At 35.0% G+C, this 19,408-nt stretch overlaps 1 protein-coding gene across 2 annotated transcripts in view; it reads right to left on the bottom strand.

Moving 5' to 3' along the window:
• C2H8orf34 (chromosome 2 C8orf34 homolog) overlaps positions 1 to 19,408 on the bottom strand; it is a 148,077-nt gene that overhangs the window by 37,385 nt on the left and 91,284 nt on the right. For both annotated transcript variants that reach the window (XM_015618613.3, XM_033512288.1), the window contains one exon: positions 15,348 to 15,483. In XM_015618613.3, the coding sequence (XP_015474099.1) occupies positions 15,348 to 15,483 (136 nt within the window). The remainder of the gene's footprint in view (positions 1 to 15,347; positions 15,484 to 19,408) is intronic.

The following is a 19,408-nucleotide window of genomic DNA, read 5'->3' as shown; positions in this document are numbered from 1 at the left end:
TTATTGCCCCTAGAATAATTTATTTATATTAAAATAAAATAAATTCATAATATTTCTTATCTAAGGTGGCAGATCCATAGAACATGAAACTCAAGACAACAAAATGTAAAATTTAGAAGCTGTAAACCTAATTTTTAAAATTACTTCTATGAATCCTTTATAGCTCTGTACCTGTCTTCTAATCCTCTAGTTGCCAATTCTATAAAAGCCTAGCTTGTCAAACAGAAGCAAATAACTTTGTACCCTAAAGATATTCAAAGAGGGAGAAAATAAATTGCAAATGAAATAATTATGCAAAAAAAGGAAGATCTCAAGAATCACATAATTCTCCACTGCAATACTATTCACCCATTCTCCTTACATACATAAGCACATTTACTACAAGCACATTTTCAGTCTTAGAAATATGCACAAAATTGCAGGAACCAGACGTGAGATACTCTTCTGTCCAGCCATGTTGGGAGTTCATTTGTATTTAACTAAAAGGATAATTACTCCAACCTTTTCTACTTACATTACAGTCATATAAAAATTGTCTCTAGAAGTAGGAGTCACTTCTTTTATTCCATCAGAATTTTCAAGATTTTATAATATGTTCCCATTCTGAGCTTCAATAAATCCAAACTAGACATGAATAACTGAAATTATTCTCATCTTATTCTAGAATTTAGATATATTTAAGTGGTCCATGGCTTCTTGAAGAACACACACACACAAAAAAATCTTTTTTATGTATCTAATCAGAAAATCCATTTCATATGATTTAACTTTGCAGCAAGAAATGGCTGGGGTACTGGGTGGATGGGAGAATAGGATGTTTGAAATATTCGTACTTTATTTTCACATCTAATTTCCAATTTATTTATGTATTTGTTACACATATATTCATATCAGAATAGATTTTCATGAAACTTATGCAACAGAAAACTATTTCTTGCCAAAAGAACTCTGGTACTTGGACTATTACAATTTCTTCTTCAAAAGTAGTATTGTTCACAAGACATCTCCATAGTAAAATGAAAATACTTAAAACTGCATAAGCAGAAAGAAGTACAGATTAGAAAGACACAGGTTTAGAAGAGTTACCTATAAACTGTCTTAGTAGCAACTTGATGGACTACTTCAGCTTTTAACCAAAACATTCTTTCAGCTATCAATTATTTTAATGTGAGTCTGAATTTGGTACCTGATAGCCAACATGTTTCCCCATATCTGTTTCTAGTGTGATTTCTTGCTTAGAGGACATTGTTTCAGTTATATTAACCAGCTGCAGGTTGGAGCTTCAAGAGCTACAAAAGCAAACAGCCTACAGGTAAATATTTCAATTTTCTCTGAGCCCAAAATGCATTATGTAGGGCTTCTTCCAAGAAATCTTAAGGACTTCAGGACCAAAGATATTCTGAATAAATTCTATAGATTCAGTGCAGAAGCATTATACTGGGTCTACCACTACAAACAAGCTTGTGGCTCTGTGAATCACAGTCCTCCTGGCAGTATGATTTAAAAATATGATTCAAAAATTCACAGAATGGGTCTGACTGGATGCGCCCACAGTGCGCGATCTGATCCAACCTCCCTGTTTGAGCAGGGTCACCCTAGATAGAGCACATAGCACAGGGTTGTGCCCAGATGGCTCTTGAATATTTCTAGTGAGGGAGACTCCACAACCTCTCTGGGCAACCTGTTCCAGTGCACAATCACCTGCACTAAAGAATTTCTTAATGTCCAGATGGAACTTTCTGTGCATCAGTTTCTGCCTATTGCCCTTTGTTCTATTTCTTGGCATCACCAAGAAGAGCCTGGATCCAGCCTCTTGAAAACCTCCCATCAAACACTTGTAAACATTGTTAAGGTCCCCTCTCAGCCTTCTCTTCTTGAGACTGAACAGGCCCAGCCCCCTCAGCCATTCCTCTTAAGACAGATGCTCCAGCCCCTGCATCACCTTTGCAGCCCTTCACTGGACCTGCTCCAGGAGCTCCTTGTCTTGTCCTCAGGAGGTCAGAACTGGACACAGCACTCCACATATGGCTCCACCAGGACTGAGTAGGGTTAGAATCACCTCCCTCAACCCACTGGCAGTGCTCTTCTTAATGCACCCTCAGGACACCATTGGCCTTGGTTACAAGAACATGCTGCTGGATAATGGACGGATGTTGTCTACCAGGACCCCCAGGTCCTTTTCTGCAGAGCTGCTTTCCAGGAGGTCAGCCCCAGCCTGCGCTGGTGCAGGGGGTTCTTATTCCCCAAGTGCAGGATCCTGAATTTAGCTTTGTTGAATTTCCAATGGTTCTTCTCTACCCATCTCTCCAATCTGTGAAGGTTAGATGCAGAACAAATTCCTACCTGGGACTAAATGTAGACATACACCATGATTCTCCTCTACGTCAACGCTGCTGTTCTATGACATTCTTAAAATCAGTAGTTAGAGAAACTAAAGTAAATTTGAATACTAGAATTGAAAGAACCCAACATAGTTCACATAATACTTCCAAGGACTACACAGGAATAATAAAAATAATTACAAACATTTAATTAAAAGCATAGGTACTTTCTAACATCAGGGCATAAGGAGAAGGAATAAAATATTCTAAAAACCAAGAAATGGAAATGCTTTGGATAACTCATTGTGAGATATATGCTCTCTAGTGTTCGTTATTTTCATAGAATACTGATTCAAAGCATGTGTATTAATAATTGTCTTGTGCTAGTGTATAACAGAGGTTGTACTTTAGGAAATTTCTGAGCCAAATAAAATTTAGAGGGTGATTTTCACAGACAGAGAAATTTAAATTATATTTAGGTTAATGCTATTTTGACCTAGCCTTCCTGAAGTATGTCACTTTAATAACTAAAATCCCATTATATTCATTCCTAAAATGAACCTGAAGATGGGTTATCATTTTTAGACAAAATTTCCTTTAATCCCAAATAAACAACAGGCAAGAATTATATAATTACTGTGCATGTGGCTGGCCTTCAAATTCTAGTACACAACTAAGGACTTATTTTTATTTTTAAACATAGAAAACTAGAGCTGGATAACTGTGCTCAAATTCTGATGTTCCCTAGAGGTGAACAACAACAGAAAGTGAAACTCCACTTGAGAAGAAATCCTGAAAACCTTGTATTTCAAGAAAATATAAAAGTTTCTGCTGACTTTTTAATAGTGAAGAAAAATTCCTCCAGGGTTTCCAGGACAGTAAAGGGCACTCTCCAAGGAGGAGGTGGGAAATTAAATGTCTAAGCACTGCAGCTCCAGCCATTCTCTCTGCTAGGCCCCGTGTCAGCTAAGTTTTGTTGAATCTGAATAAACACTGTAAAACATTTTGGTTTCTGTGAAATATTATTCCTGAACACATGCATTTAATTGGAAAATCTGTGCTGCTAAAGACTCAATGACTTCTTTTAGCTGAATACAGTGAGAAGTAGTGGAAACTTTGGCAAAAAAAATCCTTAATTCATTCAGTAAAAAGATAAATCATTCAACAAAAAGTTGTTTTCCTGATCATTCAAAACAGGTGCATATTTTTAAGACCACAACAACAAAGTTCTCTGAAAAACAAAGGTAGTGTCATGTTTGTATTAGAAACTTAATTCAGGAGATTTTGACTTGCTGAATCACTTATTTTCCTTAAATTATTTCAAAGTAGGTTACCCATTCTCTTGAAGAAATCCTTCCAAATAATCCCATGATTTATAGTTAATTTCTTTATGAAGTAGTTATTATTTTGGATCATAAACTCTAATACACATTTTGTAAGATTAATGAATATCATGAACTTATTAACAAAATAAACTTATTATACACATAACATGATGATGTTCCTTTGGCAGCCAAAGGGAATTTTCATCAGAGATGAGAAGGATAAATTTGACTTACTGGACTTCCTTTTTTTTCTCTTTCAAATCACCTGCTTCCTTTCTGTAATTTAAAACTTCACATCTACATCTAACATCTTCTCTGATAGCACTGTAATACTGAATAACAATTTCCCTAGGGCAAATACATAACTCCAGGGAACTTATAGCAACAGAGATCAGACAACAAAAGTCCTGAAAGGCCCCATATGCTTTTAGGTTACACTAAATGTTTTCTTGCACCTTTCCCTAGCAACCTCAACACCAGAAAGAGTATTTTAAGCTTCATAATCATCTGTCCTGACTTGCCTATAATATGGTGAGTTTGTTTCATTCTTTCTCCCCAAACATACTGATCCAAATTCTGATCTCATGTACCTTGACTTACTGACTCCACAAGTTCTGCACTCCCTTATAACTGCTGTAAAATCCAAAGCTTTTTCAGCACCTAAATATAAAGCCAGGAATTTATGACTTATTCCATTTGTTTTACTAATGTCTTTTACAAATATAAAAAATATTAAAACTGTGCCAGAAGAAATTCCTATTGTATTCACAGGTATAGAGACACAAAGATGTCAGTTTTCCAGTACAGACTGTACCAGTTAATATAACGGTAAAATTACATAAAATAAATATTATTAAAAAAATATTAAAAAAAATACAGGCAAAAGTATTCTTTATCTGGTAAAACTCCTGATCAGCTTTAGCTTCACATACTACCATCCTAATGAAGATTAGATGTTAAAAAAAGGTTATATGATTTTTAGATCACTGAACTGTAGAAGAAAAATGGCTTAGATCTATGGGAGGAGAATCCTCTAACAGAGGACTGTGAATTTGGTGAGAAATGAGAGTGGCTGCCACCTTTGAAACAACAACAGAAAACCTCTGCAGCATGTCACCTTGTTGTATTAAGAAATCAGTGCCATAGTTTCTGTTTTCTACCTACACTAAAATACAGGAAACATCTGCATTGAAGAGAAATTAAGCATGAGAACTATTGGATTATCCTGCAGAACATTACCTAGGAAGGCAGACATTTCTAATATTAAACTATAAGACTTCATGAATAAATACAGATATTTATTACAATTTCTGAATAAAATGTAGGAATATATGCTTAATGACACAATCAGCATGATTTCCAATAGAGATTTATAATTCCTTTAAATCCACTTTAAAGAAGTGATGCAAGGCCATCAGGCAGGAGCATGCTGTTACTACCAGCAATTCCATTCATGTGAGATGTACAGCATTTATATTATTTGAGTTTCACCCTGATCTAAGATACAGTTAATCTAAAATAATTTCATTTTCACCAACACCATTCAAACCACAGTCTGTTTCTTGCTTTTGCTTTCTTAGGGACACTATTTCTCAGTGCTTAAACACTAGAACACAGCGAATTATTTGAAAATTCATAAAACCAGTAGTTAAAAATGGATTTTGGTTGACATTCATTTTTTTGCAAATTAAACACACTATTTTCCAGTCAGTGTTGAAGATTTTTGTGGGAAGTTTCCATGTCACCAATAGTTAATGCTCAGTATAATGTTTTCAGCTGGTAATACAAGTATACACTTGCTGAGCAAAACTTACACATTGACACAGCCTGCAAAATAATCTTTTTTGTGTGCTGTTTGCCTTTCCAAAATGTCTGAATGCAGGTCTTTGTGCCTTTAAATGAGTATGCTCTGCAGCTATTTCTGAGGAGAACCAAAAGTGGAAATATGTTTCCCAGAGTAAGGAATCCATAAAGAGACTGAATTATCTAATCCTTTTACAAGATGGGGAATTAGGCCATTCTTATGGCAATCTTTTATCTGCTGCTGGCTTCAAACCATTATCTCACAGGAGAAAAATTACAGTCTTTGTCAGTCTTTTCAGACCTAACACTCTTTCTTCTCCTGTGAACCATTTTTTCTAGGACCTGTGAAAGAGTTTTGTGTGTGAGTATGCATTTGTGTTTTTAAGAGCTATATTAAACTGCTATCCAGAGCCTCAAATTATGACCAACAAGCTTCCTCAAGCTCATGATCTCCTCGCTTCCTCCCTATATCTTTTTCATCCAGAAGAAATATCTGTGGCTAATATACAGCACAGCGTTGTACAAAAACCAGAAAGAATCTATAAACATTGCCATAGAGAATTAGCTTGCAAAGCACACATCAAAGAGAGCAAAGGGAAAGAAGGGAGAAAAGCTGGGTAAAGCACTTGTCTTTTTAAATTATTGAGGGGGTTAAATGGGTTTTGTAGGGGAAAAGAGAAAGAGATGTCTTGACAAGATCTGCAAATGAAGGACAGAATGGAGCAGATGTTGCCCTCCATTAAATTGAGAGAGAGCAGAATAATTTTCAGGACCAGCAAAATAGTATTAATTTCATATTCAAATATGCTCCTACTTCCTTCACTTTTACAAATCAGTACTAGGACATTCAAAAGGCCTACAAAATCATTTACATCTACTGTTCTTAGAATTTTTCCACAGAAGTTTAAAATGTTTGCAAGTTCACCAACCTGCTCAAACAAGTTCTCTCTTTTAACAACCAATCAAAAAAATAATTAAAAAAAAATAAAATAGGTACTGTTGAATAATAGTTCTTACAAAAGGTAGTCTAGTGGCACATCACTAATTCACAGCATCTTATGTTGCATTCTTCTGGCATAACCAAATGCATATATTAATACCTTGTCAATTAAGTTAACTTAACAGATAAACTTGGTGCACTGCCATGTTTCCAAAACCCAATTTTTCATAAGGTGTAAGTGTAAGATGGAACTCACATGCAAATTTTATGTACCTAGTGCTCATGCTCTAAGTCTATTTTCATTAACATGTAAACACTTATCTTTCTTCAAACAAATGGAAGTCTTCCATTACTTTTATGCTGATTGACAGCTATTTAGGTCAAAAAAACCAAGTCTACCTCACATGTGCATACTAGAAGGAAATAAAATAGCTGTTAAATCTAACAGAGAGGGAAAACTTCATCTGAAAACACTGTTCTCTTCACAGTTTATAATAATTTTTGGCAACAGATGACATTTTTATTATCACAGTATTTTGTGCAACTTCCGATAGGACTGAAACTATTGCTTGGTAAATTTACCAAGTGGGAAATTCACATAAAAAAATAGAGAGAAAATAAGTCTGATGTCTCTGGGATTTCTGTCTAAGCATTTCATGTAAATCTTCTGTCTTGTTGCCTTCCCAAGACACTGTTAAGATTTTGAAAATAGAGAGACTGGCCATTCTTCCAAAACACACATTCATTGGGAATTTGCCATGAAACTAATTAAGGTTTAGGACTAAAAATTATGTTATCTTGTGCATTTCACAGGTAAAACTTAGATCCATGAACTCAAAAAAAAAAATTTAAATCACACAGATATTCTCTACTTTGCATACAGTAAAATGTTCTAAAGAAATATGAGAAAGTGAAAGAAAATGGAAGCTAATGTGTTATTCTGACAACTTAGCAAGACAGCCTACCAAATCTTAAAAAATTATTTATTGTCTCTGTTTCTGATAACCACTAGGGCCAGTAAAAACATTTTCTGAATTATTTTCTTCTTCAGTGTTTTTCTCTTGTTTGGAAAGAACAAGATACCAAAGTGTTATACCACTCCAGGAAAGGAAAGATAAAGTGATTTATTTTAGATGCACTTAGCACTTACAAAATCAAAAGAAAATGAACACATTATTTGGTTATTTATGCATCAAAACTGGGCAAATTAATCACAGCCCAAACGCAACTCATTGAAAAAGCGAAATGGATTTGTTTTGGTTTTATTTGCCACAGCTTTTTCTTTTTTCACATTTTTTTTTTTCTACTTTATAAAAAGTTTTTAACTAGCCAAAGGAAAAATATGGGGTTTGATCTCAATTTTCCAAAGTGAAAGGAGATTTTTAAAAGTTTTAAAGCACTACCATATGGAGTTTAATTTACTTGTTTGCCACTATTAAAAGGAAAAATATGCAAATAAAATATTTTGTTTAGGACAAAGTCTGTGAAGCTGGCACAAACAAACATGAGGAAAATTCAGCTCTTTTAAACAAGAGGTCCAATAAAACTAAGGTTATAAAAAAATAGATAAAGGAAAAAAGAATGTAAAAGAGTTACATGAGTCATCTGGAATGTTTAGTACTTTCTGCCCTATAATAGCCACTTAGTACACAGTCAGAAAGATAATATGAAATGCATGACAGGAAAGAAAAAAATACATGTACATAATCAGAAGTTTTGATAAGATTTGAAGACATCAACTTCCTCAAAGTCTGTACATGAACCCTAATCACATAATTTTCCCACCAACATTCATTCTGTACCAACCACCTCAGTTTGGAAACACTTCTTTCCCCTTGGTACTTTGAGGTAATTTGTTCCCAGGTTTCAGGAAAATTAACAGAGCAGAAATTTCTCCCAGAAACTGAGTCACTAATCTGGCCTTACCACTATTGGCCAAACATACAAAGACTATTCTTTATGCAAATACATGTACCAAACCACACATATACCTGTGCCCATTCCCCAGTATTACATCACAGTGTACAGAGTCAAATAAGGGATTATATGGAGTATTTGAGAGGTTATTCTTTCTGACACATCTGTGTATTATTTATTGACTAACAATATTAGAATCTATAAAAAAAACCAAGGAGTCATTTTATATTTAGCTTGAACAGGTTTTGCTCTAATTCCATCACCTCTGAACACTGCAGTTAAAGGGATGATTATAGCTCATGTAAACATACCAGAACCGCTTTTAAATTAGTATCTGCAGATTTCCTTCACAGAGCAGCTTTGACAATTCACATAGCAGCTAAGGGATACTTGCACATGTAGAACTTTTCCTGCTAGAATTCAACGCAGACATAGCTTTTTATTATGTCACCCAGGCAGCACACAGTGTTACATATGGACAGGATAAGGGGAAAACAGCACATGGAATTTCAATGTCATTTAGTTCTGCATGCATTTTCAAGGTATTACTCCCTTGGAGGTGACTGATGCCAGAATGCTCAATTTGGGAAAGAAATCTTACAGTCTGACTTGAACAGCAGCAGTCTGCTGGAAACAGAGCAGAAGTATCCACTGTGATGGCTTAATCTAATTTGGCAGAACATAAACCTAGATCACCTGCCAAAAAATGCACCAGTAGCAAAAGTTACATCCTCTCTCCTTCTGGGACCTATGGCATCTATAGAGGATGCTGGATGTTGACCCTTTTTCACCCTACCCAATCAGCCTCTATCCCAACATTGCATGGTGCAGCATCCATTCCCTGACAGCTTTCCATCTGCAGTTCTAGTGTTATTTTGGGATTACATGCCTGGACAAGATTGGAAAACCTATCTTGTCTCAAAACACAAGTCAGCCATACCAATGGTTTCTGTTCAGGGAACACAATGACAGTGAGAACAGGCTAGGCATAAACAATAAGGAAGGGATCTTGTGCAGAGTGGAAGCTGTGGAAGCTGAAGAGGCTTCCTTCCTTTTCTTGAGGAAATCTTCCAGGAGCCCATTATCATTGTCTGTTTTTTAAATGTAGTCTTTAATCAGTGTTTACGATCTTCCTCATATGGGTAATTAATTTCATTAATTTTTGTTGCCTTTAGTTTCAGGAGTGTTGTCTGGGTACAGTGCATACAGTAAAATGGCTTTTTAACAGCAGGTTTTTTCCTATTTGCAGTAATCAGCTTTTCTACTTTTGGTTGTTAAACTAGATTCACTTGTCAAGCTTCAGACTATTTTCTCCACAACTTATTATCAAGTTTTTCACCAAATGCTTCTTTATGACCTCAAATCTCATTAGTATTGTCAGAGCTTTGTGATACTGAGATAAAACACTTCCATACAAACTCTAAGACTATCAAATGGTTGAAGCTAGGATAATACCACTGAATTCCTCAACCAACCAAATAATTCCTGTTCTTTTCTAGAAGTATAGGATGGCCAATTCAAACAACGCTTCCATAGTTTCCATCATTAATCTGAATTTTATGTCAAATTATAACTGGCTCCTTAAATTCTTTTGTCTCCTCCCCTGTAGGTTCCTGGTTGTCAGGGCTCTATGTCATGAAGATCTACTCAAATTCCAGTGATGTACTGCAGAGAACTAATACGTGATTCTGAATTTCACACAGCACCACATAGTTCATATGATTATATCTCAGGTATGCATGGACGTAGTGGAGACTATATTGTAGAAAACCAAACTTTAAAAAAATCCAGATCATTAAAGAAAAGGTAACTGGTAAATAAACAGGCTAACTTGAAGACTGTTTGAAGGACAAGACATCTTAGAGGAGTAAAAGTCACAGATGATGCACAGGGTGAGGTTTCACAGGCAAGGCAAACTGGTATGAGAATTTTTGAGTACTTTCTTCAAAACAAATTTTCCAAAAATATCCATAATGGAAGCATGCACAGAGTCCTTCATTTATTCTACATTAACAGCTCAAGGATGCAAGTTACTACACTTGAACTGTACTCCACATCCTAAGGGTGAGGGTAAAAAAAGTTCCTTTTTTTTTTTAATTTATAGATTTACTTTGTTTATACATATACTTTTGATTCCTCTAGTATGTTAAAAGGCCTTACTACACTGTCCTTTTGCTTTAACTAACCTCAAAATATTAACTAAAACGTTGTATCTCAAACCCAACATTTGTATGCAACTAGTGCTCCTTCCCAACATTCTTGTTCAGAAGCCTTCAAGCTTGTGGCACAGTATGTTTTCTATAATCCCATTTCTTTTTTAATCACATGCAACCCCTTTTTTGTATTCTATTGATGTTAAAAAGAATGAATGCAGCCCTTGCGCTATTAAAAACAAAAAGCTTCTTACTTTCAGGAATGCATTGGCAAGACTCCACAAGAACAAGATTTAACTTTTGAGCATGGCAGTGGGCATACAAGGCTAATGGGTGGTCCTTGAAAAAAAGAAAAAAGAAAACTCCTGTAATTCATTCAATAGTACATTAATATTATCTTTTACCTTATGGCTGATTAAATTCTTGCAAAATGCACAATGTGCAAGTCACAATGCATATGAGAAATATGGAAGTGTTGTTTGACTTTTACAAATTGTCATTTAAATATCTATTTAAGCCATACAAATTTTGCTCAAGTGTAAGGATGTCTTATAATTCATTGGCCAAATCTGAAACTCATTTGTTTTGCCTTATGTGAGAAAGGATTCACAAAAAAATGTTACAGAATGAGTCAGTCTATTTTATAAATCAGTCGGACCAGCTGTGCCCTTAGACAAAGAAAGAATTATTATAAGAATTTTGCTCAAATAATCTAAATACAGATCTTTTTTACTAGAAGTGTCCCTGCTAATTTTTCAGGCTAAATAGAAAAAAGCAAACCTTCCAAATACAGGGGGTTTTTGTAGCCTTTTTTCTGTATCTATAAACCTTGCTTTGTTCTACCTTGTGAATGATGTCACCCCTTTATTTAGATGACTTAATATGCTACTTAACTTGCCCTGTAGTCCAAGAGCAGCTATGGGAATAACATTGTTCTGGTAGCTACTTCCCCATTTGAAAAACCTCTTAAAGCTGTTATCCATCTGCATTTCGCTCATCGTGTGTGAAACATCTATACAGAAAACAGTAAGCTCTCTGTTTCTTACAGTTATATGCCAGACTACAAACCAATTTATACTCCAGTAGAATTAACCCTTCCTTAAATTTCTCATCTCCCTCTGGGGATTTTTTTGCAAAGGTTTTTTGAGGTCTTGATTGCTTTGGGGGGATTTTTTTCATTTTTTAAATCATAAGCTATAAGAACCAATTTGGTATGATAGCTTGAAAGCATTCCCCATTTTTATTTCCTGGCTGTCTAGGTGGAGAACTTAACCTTTTTTAAAAATTACTGACCTGGTCTGTGATAACTATCTACCTGTTTATTATTTGAAGATGATTGGTGAAATTATAATGATTGAAGGTTAAATATCAGTTTCTAAAAAAAGTTACAAGTTTGGGAGTTTTATTCTAGTTCAAATTATGTCAATTCCAAGTCTCATTTCTTATTATTCACAAACAAGTTTGTACCTTTGTCTAAGAAACTCAGGGCAAGTGAGACTATTTTCCCAAGTGCAACGCCTCAACACCATTGCCCTCCACAATATCAACTGGATTTAGTTTTCCTCATAACAAAATGGGGTTTTATCTCAAACTATAAGTCACTTTCATTTGGCATTCATTTTTTGTGGTACAAAGGGAAGGAGAGAAACTGGCACTAAATGAAGTCTGATCACAAGTATCTCAGCATGGAGGAAAAACCATTAGTTTAGTCCATTCTTGTCACAAATCATTGTGCTCTCATTGTAGGAAACTCCAGAAGCCACACAAATATAAGACATATAGCTGCACCCTACTGCAGATGGTTTTATGGGGCATACAAAATGAAACCAGCACTCTTCTCAGGCTAGGGTAACCTACACATACTCATAGATGTGTTTACTCTAATTCTCAAATAATGAGGGAGCACTAATGATCTATGGCAAGAAAATGTAATCCTAGAAGCAGGGGCATCCAAAACTTACACACTATTTTAATGAAGAAATAGGGTGAAACTTCAATAAAGATATTTGTCCTTTCCAGATGAGATACAAAATATTAAGCCAAATTAATTAAAGCTACTACTGAAAAACTCCTTCAATTGTTTAAATAAAACTCTCAGAAAAGCTCCAATATACCCAAGAAAGTAGGAAAATGTCTGAAGGAGGTGTCATAGAAGTAAGTTGAGAGAAGAGTAATGAGAGAAAAGCATTTTTAAAAAAATACAAGCAGGTTGAAAGAAATCAATAATGCATGAGTAAAATCCAATTTTTGTCTGAGCCAAGACATATGTTTCCTAATATTTGGAACTTTACCAATTAAGTTTCAATTTAAAAGTTTTATTTCTCCTAACGATAGCCAAAATACCTTCAGCAAACCTAATCTAGTATTCTGACTTGACAAGCCCTAATATCTACACAACACCACTGCCATTAGCTCAATCCATTTCAAATCATCTTGTACAACTGAAAAATGAGTACCATTAAGAGGAAAGATACCTGTTTAATGGTAACCAAAAGCATGCATAACAACTTATACTGACTTCTTTTCCAATTGTATTCAAACATGTCTATAATCAAATCACATAGTATTTATATATACACTGCACAGCACACAAGACTACTTAGAAAATGGAGTATGAAAACATAAAAATATAATTTCTAAAACAAATTAATACACTAATAGGTTCTGTATTACGAACTTACATGAAATACTAGCCTTTGTCATAACAATAGAAACAAAGGCCAACACTGAAAAACTGAGTCAGTGAGATGATCCAAATACACAGACTCTAATTTTATAGCACAGTATTTTCAATGGCTATATCACTGACTGATAGAAAATCTAAATGCTCTTGATACCAATCAGGAAAAAGCTATCTTCATGTCTTTGAAGCCACTTGTTTCATGCAACTGTCTGTACCCACTACTTCAGCTGCTGACTGAAGGCTCCAGACTAAACCCCTGTGCAGGTAATAAAAAGAGAACTAACTGCACTAATAACTGTCTTTAAGGGTGGAAAGATGTCCTCAGTAAGAAAGAAGGAATGCTCCAAAAGAATGGTTAGACTTTATCACCTTGAAGGAAAAATGCTAGTTTCCTCACTACTGAATACAACAGAAATACCCATTTGTCTCTTTTGACTTCCCTTGCTCCTGATGAAATGGTGTATTTTTTTAATTCCTTCAAAGTTTAAAGAAAGTGCTGAACTGCAACAAGAGTGAAAAGAATCACAGGCATGAAAGTATAACCCAGCTACTCACCAATTTCATTAAACATGGTAGGGAAATTATGGAAGGTACACAGGTAAAATAAAACATTGCTTTGCATTCTCTGATAAGTGAAGTGACAAAAGGGATTTTGTGAGATCTTTCTCTCCCAGCTCATATTGTAAAGGGTGGAATCATTTATTACATGCAGTTAAAGAACAATAGCAATAGCCAAGGTTACTAGGTTTGGCTCAAGATCTGAGCCCTTTGTTCCCTGGTGTGCAGGATTGAGAGAATATATAGCATCTTGGCACCTGCTGTTAGCAGCTACTTAAGGAATTCAAAATTTAATTAACCTTCATAGTAATCCATGAAAGATATTATGTAAGCTCAGAACTTCAGAATTTAGAGAACTTAAGGTTTCTATATTCCTTACCTCTCTACTTATTAATCCATGGACAAGAGACGCCAGGTGAAAAAATGTGCCCCACTTTCATGTAGGTAGTTGTTTGGAAACATTTTACAACATAAACAATTTGTATGAATTGGGAAGAATCCCATGATTTGCATGTTTGCTCTTTTCTTAAAGCCTAAGGCCACACTCCTCTGCTGACAAGCAAAACTCTCTAGAATTATACGGCCATCCAGTCACTGCCGTTCTGACAGTACTGTGAGCTGAAGCTCCCTGAGGCTCCACAACCCTGCTAGAGATGCTATTGCACAAGTGATTCAGTCTGCCTGTAGCTGTGCTTCCAGAGCATCAGAAAATGTCTTGAAGCCCTTCTGTCTACATAAATGCTTTAGAAAAGTAGTAATTTACAAGCAAAATGGGGGAAAAAAGTAGATAAAAGTAGGGTGGCATATGGCCAAACTTTTGACTTAATTTCACCACAGGTTGCTTTTTATTTACAAGAGGCTAATCCGCTCTCAAACCACACAATAGAGCAGCCATTGGCAAAGGCAGGCAGATAAAATTGGCATGCCTCTGTATTGTTCTTGTTAATCTGAACCATTAACAGAAGGGTGAGAAGGCTAGTTTTGTCATTTAAACAGGCTTAAATCCTTTCTCCAAATGAGCTTTTGTCTACACAGAAGAATTCATCCAGGAAATTTAAGGGGTTTCTGTTAGTGTTGCATTCTCCAGTTGACTAAACTACAGGAATACTAACCTGTTTATTTGGTCTTCATACTGTAAATGCAAAAATTATTGCCAGCTGTCAAAACCAAAAGGGGTTCAACCTGACTAAATTATTTCTCTGAGGTAAAACAGGATAAGATTATAAAGTGCTAAGAAGCAACTATTTGAAATCCTGAACTGCACCTGTGCAACTAAATCTCCATTTATACAGGTGCTTTTCAAATTGGATTTGAACCCTTAAATTCCCTGATTCATCCCCTGAAAAACCACAGAAGCTCAAATAACTAATGAAACTCAGAGACAGAAGGGCTTAAAATAGTTTCAAGCTGTGAAGTAAGGCCTAAGACTAACTATGTTCTTTGATTCACTGTTGATGTGACATATCAAGCATAAACATAAGTTGCACAATTCAAATGCCAGAGGTCATAGGGTAGCCAGTAGCTAAGTAATTTTTTTTTTTTTTAGCACAGGAAAGGTCATCACCTGGCCCATAAGCACAATACACAGCCAAATACCTGAAATAAAAATGTACTGGTTAGCATGATCTGGTTTTGTTTTGATTTTACCTGGCACATCTTGCACAGATATTCAATGTGACCTTTGCTTGAGGCTCAGCCGTATGAGCACTTCGAGTTTGATTGAATTTGCTCCCAGAAGACACCACACTTGTTACTCCTTCCATTCTGAGATCATCAAGATCCTCTGCAACAAGACAGAACAATGGGATGAACACATGATTAAATTTTGTAGCAATAAAGGAGTCTCACCTGCAGTATCATGAAAAAATGGAACTGCTCAAAAATTGGGAAGAAGAGAGTTACTTGCATACTAATAGGAAAAGACACTTGAGAGATTTTTTTTTTTATATATATTAGCCCCCTCTTACAAGGGGCTCCTTAAAAAATATTCAGTATAATTTCTATATAAAACCAAGCTCCATACTTTAAAAATCTTTATTTAACTGTTTAATTTCTAAAAAACTTGTCATCAAGAGATGCTGTCCAATAGCTCTTTGACACTGGGAATATTGAAGACAAAAATAATTTTTTGAGTGTATGCTACTCCTCTGTGGTTTTTTCATCATCTATTCACTTAGCAGTGAAAAAATATTGCTAAAATAAAAGTGTTCTGCTAAACCCAGAAAATATTAAATGGACATATATATCATTATGATCATGTATCATCATATATATCACATATATATCATTGAAAGGGACCATAATGTGCATACTTAAATCTACTATATTCCTGTAATATGGGCAACTCATAATAAAAACTGAATTTTCAACTACTGTAAATCTACTGACATTTTGAAAGGAGACAGCAGAGGGTCTCAGAGAACTTTTTTCCCAAGATGCCACTGGACTAGTGTATCTCAGCTAGACTGTGAATGAATTCTCTTGGTTTAGAGTCAAGTCATTCTTTAGAGATTAATCTCTATATTTTTTGCTAACACAAAACAGGCAAGTTCTCTATGCCTCATGTATTTATAAAGCCCAATTTTCAGTTGTTCATAACTTGATTAGAATCTAGCTGAAATGTAAACAAGTAAAGCACTGGCTAGCTTCTATTAAATGACCATATACTGACCATGTAACCACTCCATGTACTGACTGATGCATGTGGTTTATGGTACACACTATGTTAGCATCTGATTAAAATGTCTTTCAGATATTCTATACACACGTATTTTCATATATTTACATTTACAAAAGAAACCTAATGTTAAAGGATCTGAATGAAGCAAGAAGCACAAAAAGATTTTAAATCCCAATATCACATGGAGAAAAGTCACAGAGAACTTTAAAATCAGAGGAGACATAGTATTTTAAACTCTAATTAATTCAATTAGAATTTAAAATACACAAGTAGTCATTATCAACACACAGTGGAGAACCAAGCTGCTTCTCATGTACAAAAGAATGACATAGAACTCCTCCAAATCCTTACCCAAAATACTTTTGGTTGTCCTCTATAGTTCATAGACCCTACTCTTACCAGTGTGCATCAAACTCAGGGCAGTGTAGTCAGATTGTTGGGATTATGTCCCATTAACAACACTCTTTTGGGGAGACATGGATTTTAATAAGCAACAGTCAATAACAGTTAGGCTGAACTCTCAGGAAAATTCTGAGACCAAAGTCCTTGAACTACATTTTTTTCTCTGTAATGTTTTATTTTACTGCTTAAGAAAACTCTCCTCCCCACCACCACCCCCACACAGCTGATTTGTTGCCTTGATATAAATTGACAAGTGAACTAAAGTTTCTGGCATAATTTTACACAATTTCAACACCTTTTCCTTTAAATTTCATGTATGGTTAAAACACAAACTAATTCAAAGGACCTGGAAGGTTATATGATAGAGAGCTATGAAATCAATCATCTATGAGTCATTTCAGAAAAGGTATTACATATTTGGAACACATTATGTATTAAAATAAATACAGTTTAATTGTGCTTTAAAGAGGTGTGAAAAGTTCCATATTTTTTAACAGATGTAAACCACTGGATGAATTACAGCTTAAAAGAAATTGAAGCATATGCCTCAGGTTTTTTCTCCCACAAAGCAGATGTGATTTCTTTAAATAAGGTTTTCAACTGTTCTCTGCCTGATTAACTTTTGGCTCTCTGACGACTAAGTGTTTCAACAAAGAATGATATAGGTTGCCCTCCATGATACCTTTTATATTTGAATTTGGATATCAAACCCATGCCTTTTTGTCAATTTTAGTTAACTACCAGCCTTTTTCTCTCAAAATAAAATTAAGTGAATCTTTGTGCAAGAAATGTGGTTTCAAGAGCTGCCTGTAGTTGTAGCCAACAGACAAGCAGACAGAATAGTATGCAGAACTGATTTACTGTCACATGCTGTTAGACCAACAGCAGTAATGTGCATACAGAATGCAATTTAAAATACCAAAAAACCTACATCATATACAACTGTTATTTTTCTCAAGGAATTTTAGTTGATCTAACTCAACATTGGATGGAATTTGTCCATGGCAAACTATAAAAAGCTTTTAATAATACAAGTAAACAGGAAAGTGTAACTCCATCTACCAAATCCAAAGAATAACTGCAGCATTTGATTTAATTTGATTACTGCACCTCTGTATCAGCACAGAATGATTTCCATTTCTTCGGGATACTTCAGATTTACAGTGCAGATACTGAACATTTTCTCAGTAAAGGAACTGGGCTTTTTAAAGCTGCCTGTTTTCCAATACCCATAACTTTGGATGGGGGTTCTGAGTTTGTAAGCAAGTTTATATGTCATCTTCCAGATCAATCCCATTCATTATTGAAGGCTTTTAATTAAAAAAACCAAACCAACAAAACAAAAAAACCTAGCAGCAATAGAACAATAATCCATACAGAAATTTTAGTACTAAACTCAGAGTGTATGTGTGTATATTGTTCAATAATTCATGTATGCCTTACAGAAAAATATTTGATCACAAATAAGGAAGTTCTTAACTACAATCAGTGAATGCAATAGTGCTTTTTAAGAGAAAAGAAAAGAGCTGCAAATATTCAGAGTCTTCTGTTGGGAAGAACCAGTCTTAGCAAAATGGGATTTCATTGGAGAGTCAATTCACTTACAGGACCTGGACACTGAATCTTTTCTCATTCTTTGTATTCTTTGCTAGACCAGCTAGTGATGATATAGCTGAGTGGCCCCATAATTTTATTGAGCAGCAATGAGGTAATTCATGGAGAAAAGAGAGAAAGAAAAGTCAAGCCGGTGACTGCTTGTATCATGAGACAAGAATACAGTGAAACTTCTCAAATCCTTAGAAAATTGTTGTCTACCTCTGTATAGTTATAGGCTATAAGTTCACATAAATGAAACGTAAGTTTGTTATTTTAAATCATGACTGTTCACTACATTTCTCTGATTTAATGTTCACTGTCTGCTAGTCTCTAAAAAGGGTATGTGAAGACCCAGCTTTAGTCCTACAGCAATTTTCATTAAATACGTTCTGTGTGTTAAAAAAACTACATGTGAACCAAGCTGATTTGAGAAAAATGAACCTTACCTTTTCCTCAATCAGCATTTTACCAAAATGAATTCACACAACTGCAATCTTTATGCTTTGCCACAACAGCAGACAAAAATACTTGAAAGTGAGATAAAGATCACAAGTGTAATATAGCATAGCACAGAACCAGATGTTTTCTAGATTAATAATAATGCTGTGCTAAGCTTAATTCTTTGTGATTTTTTTTTTATAGAAAACCTTAACCAAAAGGGGCAGGGTGAAAAAAGTTATGTACTTAACTAAGCAAGAATATAGCCCAGTAACAAGGTCATGTTTTTAAATAGGTCATTGTTCACAATTATTTACTTCCTTTATTTTTTGGGGAGGAAGGGATAGGGAGAGGGAAAGGGGCAGTCCCTAGTGCTAAGTATTCCAGAAACCATGAAAGATTGCTTATTGTCTTGGGATGACAGGGTGTGCAATCATCTTACAAACACTTACAGGACTTGCACACCATTCACTTTATGGACAGAGCTCTTCTTATGCGAAACTCCTATAAAATACAGTGAAAACTTACTTGCACAGAAGGCTCACATAATCAGATCATATATTGTATTGTTTTATATGATCCAGTCATATTT

The sequence above is a fragment of the Parus major genome, chromosome 2, assembly GCF_001522545.3.
Source record: "Parus major isolate Abel chromosome 2, Parus_major1.1, whole genome shotgun sequence".
NCBI classification, from domain to species: domain Eukaryota; kingdom Metazoa; phylum Chordata; class Aves; order Passeriformes; family Paridae; genus Parus; species Parus major.
Note: the sequence above shows the minus strand (reverse complement) of the source record. Positions and strands in the feature narration are given on the sequence as shown.